This window comes from Sinocyclocheilus anshuiensis, unplaced genomic scaffold (assembly GCF_001515605.1).
Source record: "Sinocyclocheilus anshuiensis isolate Anshui unplaced genomic scaffold, SAMN03320099.WGS_v1.1 scaffold579, whole genome shotgun sequence".
NCBI classification, from domain to species: Eukaryota; Metazoa; Chordata; class Actinopteri; order Cypriniformes; family Cyprinidae; genus Sinocyclocheilus; species Sinocyclocheilus anshuiensis.
Genome location: NW_015551075.1, coordinates 4,024,103 through 4,034,823, shown reverse-complemented (window position 1 = coordinate 4,034,823; position 10,721 = coordinate 4,024,103). Strand labels below are relative to the sequence as shown.

The 10,721-nt window shown below is 34.8% G+C and overlaps 1 protein-coding gene across 1 annotated transcript in view; it reads right to left on the bottom strand.

The window, feature by feature from the left end:
* Positions 1–10,356, bottom strand: part of LOC107662312 (neuron navigator 2-like) — a 129,081-nt gene extending 118,725 nt beyond the window's left edge. The window contains exon 1 of the mRNA XM_016452298.1: positions 10,102–10,356. Within this exon, the coding sequence (XP_016307784.1) occupies positions 10,102–10,317 (216 nt within the window). The 5' untranslated portion in view covers positions 10,318–10,356. The remainder of the gene's footprint in view (positions 1–10,101) is intronic.
* Between the last annotated feature and the right edge of the window lie 365 nt (positions 10,357–10,721).

Sequence of the window (10,721 nt, the reverse complement as noted above, 5' to 3'; positions counted from 1 at the left end):
TCCCTATACTGCCAGGCTGTTAGGGGGTGGGTGGGACATATGGGCTTTCTGGGGCTCTGACACAAAATCACAAGGGATTCAGAGGCACCCTGCGTTTCCTGAAAGAGAATAGAGCCTGTGGTGGAGGGGCTGGAGTTGTTGTGTGAACTCAAAGAGACCCTTGTAAGGAATGTCCAACTGCTGATGTCATGCTTCTGTTAGCTAGCATTTTAGCATTTCCTTTCGATTCTTCCTTGCCTTACAAAAATATACTATGGCAGTGATAGGTTTCGTTGAAATACTAACTAATATATAATATTTGGTTATAGTATTTAACATATATATTAAAATATAATTATTATAAATATTATTAATATATTATATGAATTGTAAAATACTGCTATTATAAACGTTAAATAAAAATATTTCATAATATTTAAAAAATAAATATTTCAGAAACTTGTTTTTGTGATGTGTGTGGTTATGTGTGTGTTATAATTATATTATTAATTACAAAAAATAATTGATATAATAAACATAATAAATATACATAAAAATATATTAAATATATACATAAATATATAAAGTTTTCTACAAATATATAATAAAAAAAAATAATTGATATTTTCGACATAATAAATGTATAAAATATAAAAAGAACATCTAAATATATAAATTGCAATTTTTCAACATATAATTTAAATATATATTTTATATAATAAACATATAATACAAATAAAGCAGAAATCTATTAAATATATACATACATTAGGGATGGCTCGATACCACAATTTTGACTTCGGTACGATACTAGGATCTAATACCTCGGTATCGATACTAAATCGATACCATAGGTGACAAATAACCAGCCTCAAAATATAAGTGAATTGAAAACAATTTTATTAAACGCACTGCTTGGAACTCTGCATGAAAAATTGTGCAAACAAAATGTAAAAAAAAAACAAAAAACCTACATTGAACAGGTAAGATTTTGATTTTGAAGAAAAAAAAACTGAAGAGATAAAATTAAAATAGGATCATCTCTTCATATCTTTTCAGTCTTTATCACATGGTGCAAAGAAAATGCAAGACTGAATGGAGACTGAATAAAATGGGTTCACATCTTCATATATTTTCAGTCGATGAGCGAGTGACAAATGTTCCCATGGCAGCACATGATTTATAGCAGCGCTTGCAGACTGGTGAATTAAGGTCGGTTGGTTCACCTTTTTCATCACTTTTGTAGGCAAAGTAATGCCATATTTCACTTCTACCGCTTTCTTTATTTATTAATTTCGGACGTGTAGAGTGAGTTTCACCTGTTTTATCCATTGTCGTTTCTCCGTTGTCATGCTTGCCGGTTTCGCGTCAGTTTGGGTAACACTGCCACATAGTGGTGAACTTTGGAACAGCAGCGAATGAAATACCGAATTGAGCAAAATGATGATATCGTACCGTTTGAAATATAATATATACCGGTATTTTTCCAGTACCAGTATACCGCACATCCCTAACATACATAAATTCATAAAATATAAAAATAATATGTAAATACAAACACATTTTATTATAATATTATTATATTAATATTATTTTAATTTGGATTTAAATAATATCGATTTTAATATTATTTTAATTTTTTAATATTTTCTTATGCTATTATTTAAGACAAAAAAAAAAAAAAAGAGTCAGTCATGATCCAAATGTTACTGTGATGTTGGACTAGTATATCCTACATCCACATCACAGTAACATCTGTGGGTGGTTGCCATAGTTACCAACTGGCTAATGAAAGTGTTTAATCCAGAACTCATGATGAGAACTGATGTTACCATGCTGCTAGAATAAGATCCTCCTGCATCTTAATGAGCCTCTTTTGCTACAGTTCATGTGCAATGAACCACAACGCAGCCAGCAGTAATAGTAATAATAATACAAATAATAATTCCATGCATAGGCTAATATGTTCTGAAAAAGTGTATACAAACTAATATTTACAAAATATTTTAAAAAGTGCATCAATCCAACTGGCTATTATTATTAGCAGTACTGTAGCATCCATCATTTATCCATAAACCCAGACATTTGAATAAAAAAAGCCAGTTTAGTGCGCCAATTCTATTGGTTCTGAGCTATATTCAAGCCAGCCTGGGTCAGTCTTACTGACACTAAATGCATAGAAACCAGGGGTGTGGACCAAGGTTATTTTCGTAAACGAAAACTAAAACTAAGACTAAAACGATTGATGAACATATAACCAAATCAGGCTACATTTATTTTCATACTAAATATCTCAACACACATCATTGGATATGACATTAAGCGCGACTTGTGTAGATTAATTTAGTAAAAAAGTCTTTCCTGCTTTCTTTGGCGTATATTTGTATACTTTTACTATCTAATCAATCTCAGCATGAGTTAATTTTGTGTCGCTATATGTTTGCCTCACTAAGGTTAATTTATGCCTACGTCTTTCTTTGGCCTGCGCTCTGGAAGTGATCTGTTAATTCTGCAAAACTTTAATTAAAACTGAAACTAAAACTGAAACTAAATAAAAATATGAATGAAACTAATAAAAACTAAACTGAATTTTATAGCAAATTTTAAAACGATATTAAAATAAAACAAATTTAAAAATTCAAAACTATAATAACCTTGGTGTGGACTCGAGTCACATGACTCGAGACTTGACAACCAGAGACTGTGTTCAGGGAGCGCTGGATATATAGGCTAGTATAAATTAATGGAGTAATAGCATAACTTACGACAAAACAACCGAGATTTAAAAAAAAAAAAATTTAAAGTACATGATTCGTCTAGTAGCGATCTCCGCTCTTGAAAAGTGCTGCCCGAGATGCGCGGCCGCGATCACTTCACTGGTGCTCGCCTCATCATCACTGTGACCGCTGCTGTTAAATATTCTTCACTTCTTTTGTTTGTCCGACACCGAGGTGCACCATGAGTAATGGATCCGCATCCCGCCACGACCCTATTTAGCTATAATTTGAAGAAGAAAAATGCACATTAGGCCTAATGTCTGAAGTGGGCAAGCGGCAATACGCCTAATGATCATTTAAAATATAATTTGAAGAAGTGTTTCCTTCACAAAATGAGTATTGTATATATAACTATAAAGGCTACTCATCTTTTCTCCCTCTTCACCAGGCACTCATGTCACTTCCATTTCTTTCAGGATAAAGGAATGAATTTACGTGTTGTAACTCAGTCTGTAGGTCTATAGCGCACATAGCCCCTAAATTTAGCGATCAACTATGCATATTATAAACTTAACATTTAACATACATTTTTTTTCTATTAAATGATTTTGTCTTTGTTACTCGTAGTTATAAAGTACGGTAGCACAGCATTTTTGAATGATTGTCTTCATGAGTTTGTCTACATCCATATTGCATGTTTCCTCTCACTTGTAAAGAATGCTTGCAGTAATTTCTTCGAGTTCTTTCAAAGCAGTTCTTTCTACGTTTCCGCTCACATATTTTTAAATCTTTTTCATTGAGGTTCCAAATAATGTCTCATTGGCTTAGATATAACACCTAGAAGCATATATTCTTATGCACACATGCAAAGTATGTTACAGCTGTTATTTCTATTAAATTAAGTTGTCTTTGCTATTCTGTTACTAATAAAATAGTTTTTTTTCACTGATTGTACTATTTTGGCACAATCCCTAAACTGAACTTGAGTAGTTTTACTGAGGGCACCCATCTCACATGAAATTGAATTATGTCAAACATATTCTACCTGCCTTCCTGATATAAATTACTATGAATTTGATATGGTAATTAATATTTACCACTACTTAAGACACTAATTTGGGCAAAGAGAAGAAATTACTTGTTTAAGACTTGAATCTTAAAGTTGAGGACTTGCAACTCGACTTGGACTTGCCTGTCTTGACTTGGGACTTGACTTGGGACTTGTCTGTCTTGACTCGGGACTTGACTCGAGACTTGAATGCAAAGACTCGAGACTTACTTGTGACTTGCAAAACAATGACTTGGTCCCACCTCTGATAGAAACTGATCCTACCCAGAATCCACCTGCTCAAAGTGAGGACCTAAATCATTTCAGTCGAGTCTCTGTCAAAGCAGCCAGTGTCCAATAATTTCACCCGGCAAAGGTCAAGCACTGGAAGCTTCATCAGCTGTGACCTTTCACCTCGACCTGTACACAAGTGCATGCTGACCTTCACTGTTCACATCGCCCACGTCACAGCAGATCTCTGGTTCAATTACCAAGCAGCACGCGGACACATAACGACACGTTTCTCAGTGTGGTGATGCTGTTTCTATGATGGAGTACCATAAAGAGAAGACAAAAGAGTGAGACTTAAACAGAAAGACTCTCAGGATGACAGATGTCTTGACTGACATGTTCAAGGGCAGATGGAGGAAGTACAACTAAAAAATATGCAGATCGCAAAAAGAAAGACACTCAGTTTAGAATCGTATCTTAGGTTAAGTGTCTACTTTTATTACTTTTTTAAAGGGATAGTTCACCCCAAAATGAAAATTCTCTCATCATTTACACACCCTCGTGTCGTTTCAAACATGTATGAATTTCTTTCTTACGTAGAACACACAAAAACACTGGACTTAAATGACTTCCACTGTATGGACAAAACAACACTGAAGCATCTTCTTTTGTGTTCCACAACATGAGGGTGAGTAAATTATGACAGAATTTTTATTTTTGAAACAACTCTACCACATACACTAAAAAAAAAAAAAATAAAAAAAAAACGGTTTTGTTTAACATTTTTGTATGTATGTACTTATTTATTTATTCATTCATTCAATCAATCATAACATTTAGGTTGCATATTACTATTTGAATGTTGTTTCTTTTCATTCTTTACTTTATGTAATTGCAAGTTTTGTTTTTGCATAAGTAATTAAAAAAGTGTAATTACAAAGGATTTTATTTAAATTCCAAATAGAAATATTTAAACCAAAAAAGGTAACACTTTATTTTAAGGTGTCCTTGTTAAACGTTACACGTACTTACTATTATAATAACAATTAACTATGCATAATTACATGCAAGTAACCATAAGCCAAACCCTAATCCTAATCATATAGTAAGTACGTGTAGTTAATCAATGTTACTCAGTACTTAAATGTATAATTACACTGCAACAAGGACAGCTTAAAATAAAGTGTAACCCCAAAAAATACAGAAAAAAATATTAAAATGCCTGTCTTTGCAATTTTAATCAAAATCTAATAACTTACTCTGCCTCTAAAATGCATCTAAAACCTGCCTTGCTTCTGCTATTTCCACTTTTCATGATCCAGTCAATTCCTGATGGATAAAATCCCAGAATATCCTGTTTTATATAATACTTCACATTATATAAAAAAGTAAAATGGGTTGCAAACATCATTACATTGGGACTTGTAAATTAAATAAATATGTTTAATAGATATCAAATTAAATGTGCAACATATCAGTGATTTGACACTCAAAATGTTACCACAAAAAATGTTTAGCAAAAAAAAATAAAAAATAGATACATGCATAAATAAAGCTCAATGTACGTAAAACAGTCCTTGTTGTGCCTGCATTTCCGTTTTAAAACTACAGTATGAGCATCATGTTGGAGCTGTAAATGTCCTCAGAGGAATCAAACATCTAAAATTTTAAGATATGCAAACATCTACGCATCTAAACCATCTTCCTCTTTAATCTATTTCAGTCTCTGTTTGTTCGTTTTGCCCAACATCATCTATTTCATATGCAAATTCTTGCAAGAAACTTTTAAGGAGAAGAAAAAATAGATACTTTATTTCATCCACTGAGATTAGGTGTTTGTTGAGTTTTATCGAGCAGGACAGGCTGCAGTCTTTCTTTTGCGTTTTTGATAGAAGGCCTCAAAGGAAGCTCTTACACTCTACAATCGTACAAACACTAATGCGGGACGTTTGTCATGCATTTAGGACACCTGCTGTGCACACATCGTGAAAACAAGCTTCTAAAGTGTTTAAAAGTACTCTCACACAGAGATCTGCTTAGGATCGTTCGTGCCATTAGGGAACAGTGGTGTGTTACGGTGGTAGAAACAGATGGTGACAGGCTGTGAAGAAATCTTGCTCATTTTAGCTGACTCTCTGCATATACTGACAGGATGCTAGCTGTGTATGTTGCAGAAAAATCTGACTAGAAACTCTGCAAGCACAAATGGAGAGCATACTATGCATAAGAGCAATGCATTCTGGACAGCATTATGGATGTCCTTAAAGGGAAAGTTCATCCAAAATCATCAGTTTACTCGAACTTATGCCATTCAAAACCCATATTATTTTCTTTCTTTCATGAAGCACAAAAGAAAACATTTTGCAGAATGTACAAGCTGCTTTTTTCTCTATTCAACAAAATCAACAATAATCCACAAGTCTTGAGAAGCGAAAAACTGCATGTTTGCAATAACAGAGTCCTCTTTCCATAATATTGCTAACAATAAACTCATCTACAATTTGGATGAACTGAGGGTGAGTAAATTTTAAATTTTCAACTATTCCTTTAAAACATGGTCCAATGAGACTGACAATCTTGTTTTAGATAAACAGATTTAAAGAAAGAAAAAAATGCATCCTCTGAAATGCATCAAGACTCTCAATTTGTCCTACTTTTGTGGTGATATATTAAAAAAAAAATCCTCTTTTTCCAAAAATCCTCAAAAATCCAAATGCAAGTGACCATCAGGTGAAAGCATCAAGGCCAGAAGCCCATGCAAATGCATGGCTGTATTATGTTAATATCCTTTATTTTATTCAGTGCTCTAGTGCAGACAGACAGTTCACTATATTAGCAAATTAAAACCACTATCACCTGCAAATCAATATGGAGAAAGAGCCAAAGCCAGAGCCTCCAGGGCAAAGAGTATTAAAGAAGAAAGAAGGAAGAGAAGGTGCTCAATATGCCAACTGTACAAAGTTGTCTTTTTAGAGGAATTAGACTAAACAAACCAAATATAAAATGCTACATTAAATGTAACAGGTGATAGGAAAAGAACAGACCACAACAAGAGAACAACTATGCATGAATGAATGAATGAATGTGGGTTAAATATTATAAAGATGTGTCAAAGCTGTGGTTTTAGTGGTAGACCAACATGTATAGTCGAGTATGGCCTGTCACCACATGCCCTGTTTTCCTGTCTCTCAACAATCTCCCATACAAGGCACAAAAAATAAATACATATTAAAAATAATAAAAAGTAAAAAACTGAAAAATATATATAATGCAAAATAGATATAAATGTAAATTTAAAAACAAATATTTGTATAATACATTACATACATCTATTAAAGGGGTCATAGGATGCCCATTTTCCACAAGTTGATATGATTCTTTAGGGTCTTAATGAAAAGTCTGTAACATAGTTTGGTTAAAATTTCTCAATGGTAGTGTAAAAAACACCTTTTTTACCTGTCAAAAACAGCTCTTTTCGGATCAAGCCGTTTTTCTTTATCATTATAGGGTGGTTGTGTACACACACTGCCAACACACATTTCAGTTCAAACAACTTGTAAAAGTGCATGTAGAATCCTATGACCCCTTTAAAGAGTAATAACAGAGTAATAAAAGGTCTTCGGATCATTATGTCAATGACAAGATTCAGTGATGCTTAATAACATTATATGTAATACAGAGGTGCTTAGAGTTCTTACATCCTTAATAAAAGGATCTAATCTCTTTACCAGATGGCCACAAATGGTGAAAATCTGCAGTGTTTTATGTGTGTTTACACATTCACTTCTCACTTGCAGTGTTTATTTGACGCATTCAATGATTCCCTGAAGCCAAATGCCCACAAACCAGACATGACCTCTTTTTTGTTTTGGCTGTACTTGTCGTGAAGATCTTGTTAATCAGGCTCATAATGACTACATTAAATCATTTATATATTTCTGAATAATTACTTACATGAGAGAGAGAGAGAGAGAGAGAGAGAGAGAGCAGTACATACTTAAAGCACTAGAGAGCGCTGTAGACTACATCATCTACCTCAGATCATCTACTCGTGGATTGAATATGACTTCTGCCCGGATCTCTTTGAATTACAGTATGAACAGAAGAACCTCAGGACTTAATTGAGTGGATTAGTGTCATACTTTGATTGGCATTTTACACTGGACTTAAGCCTAATCCATGATAAACGGATCCATTAGCAGAACACATTTCCTGAATATACACAACATTTATATACATGTATATGCTCACCAGTGCTGCATTTATTTGATTCTATTTGCATATATTTTAAAATGTAATTTATTCCTGTTATGCAAAGCTGAATTTTCAGCATCATTACTCCAGTCTTCAGTGTCACATGATCCTTCAGAAATCATTCTAATATGCTGATTTGCTGCTTAAGAAACATTTCTTATTATCAGTGTTGAAAACATTTGTGCTGCATCATATTTCTATGGAAACCGGAATCTTTGATTAATAGAAAGTTCAAAAGAACAGCATCTTTCTTTTTGAAATGCCAAAGCAAAACCAGAACTTTAGCATGCAGGTACAGTAAACATCCAGCTACTACGTTGACTGTATATCACACACACATACTATATATACTCACGCATGCATCATCTACTATCTCTAAACACAGACTGCCAGCACAGCCGATCGCCACACACGGGGCTAAATTTACCGTTTCTCAATATAAAACTTGATTCTGCTAAAGCCTGTGTTTGTGAGCCAGAGCTGCGGATTTAAATGTGCATCGTCAACATAATTATTGTGCAATGCTGTGCAGTGATAAAAAATACTAACCACAGTCAGATCTGGCCAATTCACATTCATAATCATGCCTGTCCGTTTTTATTCATTACATCACGTATCCAAAAGTCAAGCTCTGGATCCTCAGTTCTTTTGGATCATTTTGTGTCCAATCTGTACCCTCCTATCAGAGATGACACACACACACACACACACACACACACACACAAGAACAAACTCTCCTTTCCCTTGACAAAGCCTTAAATGGCATTTGAACGTGTTTGCAGGGAGAGAGAGAGAGAGGGAGATGTCTCCTGGGTTGCCTAGCAGACTTACTAACTCAAAAATAAACCAAGCCACCCTGTTTTGCTTAGATATGACTGAAAACAAACACACACACACACACACACAAAATAGCTCAAAACCAGTAGGCTGTTAAAACAAACACTCATCAAATAGCCTTTCAAAGAATCATGGCGTCACCATGAAATATACCATGGACATGCCACATTTTATGGACACCCTCATGATTTGAATATCATGAAAGTATCTAACAGTAAAATGGCAAATGGATATAGTAATTGTTCAGTGTCATGGTGTGTATAAAGTGCCATGGTATTACCATCACTAAACCATGGTATAACCACAGTACTATTTTGAAAGAAAAACACACACATATTTACAGCTGATCTATCTCGATGAGCATCTGCATATCACCTTATAAGGCAAAGGCTTACTAGGGATGCATATTACAGTGTATCGGTTATCGGTTAGCAGTTATCAGCGGATATTACACATGTATTTATTTAATTGTGCATTTATTTTTACATTTCGATTATATTTACTGTCATCTAACACTCACTACGGTTCTTCTTTAAAAACACTAATAATTTAATTCCTGTTAAATGTAATGTACCGTGGTAATACTATATTTTTTAAACGCATACAATGGTAGCGCTCTGCTATAGCATACTGTATAATGACATTCTTTGAAGAACTTTGTAAATACTATGCTATATGCTATTATTATCAAACAGTACCATGGTATTACCATCAGATATCATCACTATACCATGGTACCACTACAATACCATTTGTAAGAGGAATATAATGTACACACACAGATTTAATTCTGATACATAAGGTATCTGCAGAGCCATAAGATGGAAAACTTCTGATATCATGCCGTAGTCTATGACAATACAATGCACCATGCCTTAAACAAGGATTACCAGGGTACCAAAAACCATATATATATATATATATAATATGATATACAAATCTTTAGTATATATGTTTATAAAATCACTTTATTACATGAAAAGAAGAATCAACTCAACCTTACACTATTAACATACCCACACACATCTTTCTAACCTGTGTGTCCTCTCCACTGTCAGCAGGATGTTGGTTTTTGCCTGTTCCCCACCCGCCTTGGCTCCCGAGGTGGAGGTGAGCACTGCTCTGCGGGGGGCTGGCGAAACAGGGCCGGGGGGCCACAGCTCGGGTGGGCACCTGTGGGATGGGGAGGGCGCTGTGGATCAGCTTCGGCAGTCCAGACTTCATGTTAGTGACCACGAGGATAGCAGGCATCTTCCCCTGGACCCAGGACCAGTCCACTGTATCTTACCACACACTGTAGCATCCAGCGTGCTTGAGATATTATTCCAAATACAGTGTGCTTGAGATATTATCCGAGACGCTCTTCTAAAAGCAAATGTGAATCTGTTTAGTACTTGATTAAATTCTGTCCCAGGTTTTTCTGAAGTACATACCCCAAAACGGAAAATCCATGACAGGAAAAATCACAGCATCATGGGAAGGGCAGGAATATAGAAGAGCAGCAAACGTATGACAGCAGCAGCAAATTGTGCTCTGCTGGTGACTGCAGGGATTTGAATGCACTTGTCCACGATCTCTCTCTCTCTCTCTCTCTCTCTCTCTCAAGCAGGTGTGGCTTTAAGACGGCAGCAGTAACTAGTGGCTCCTGCCTGACA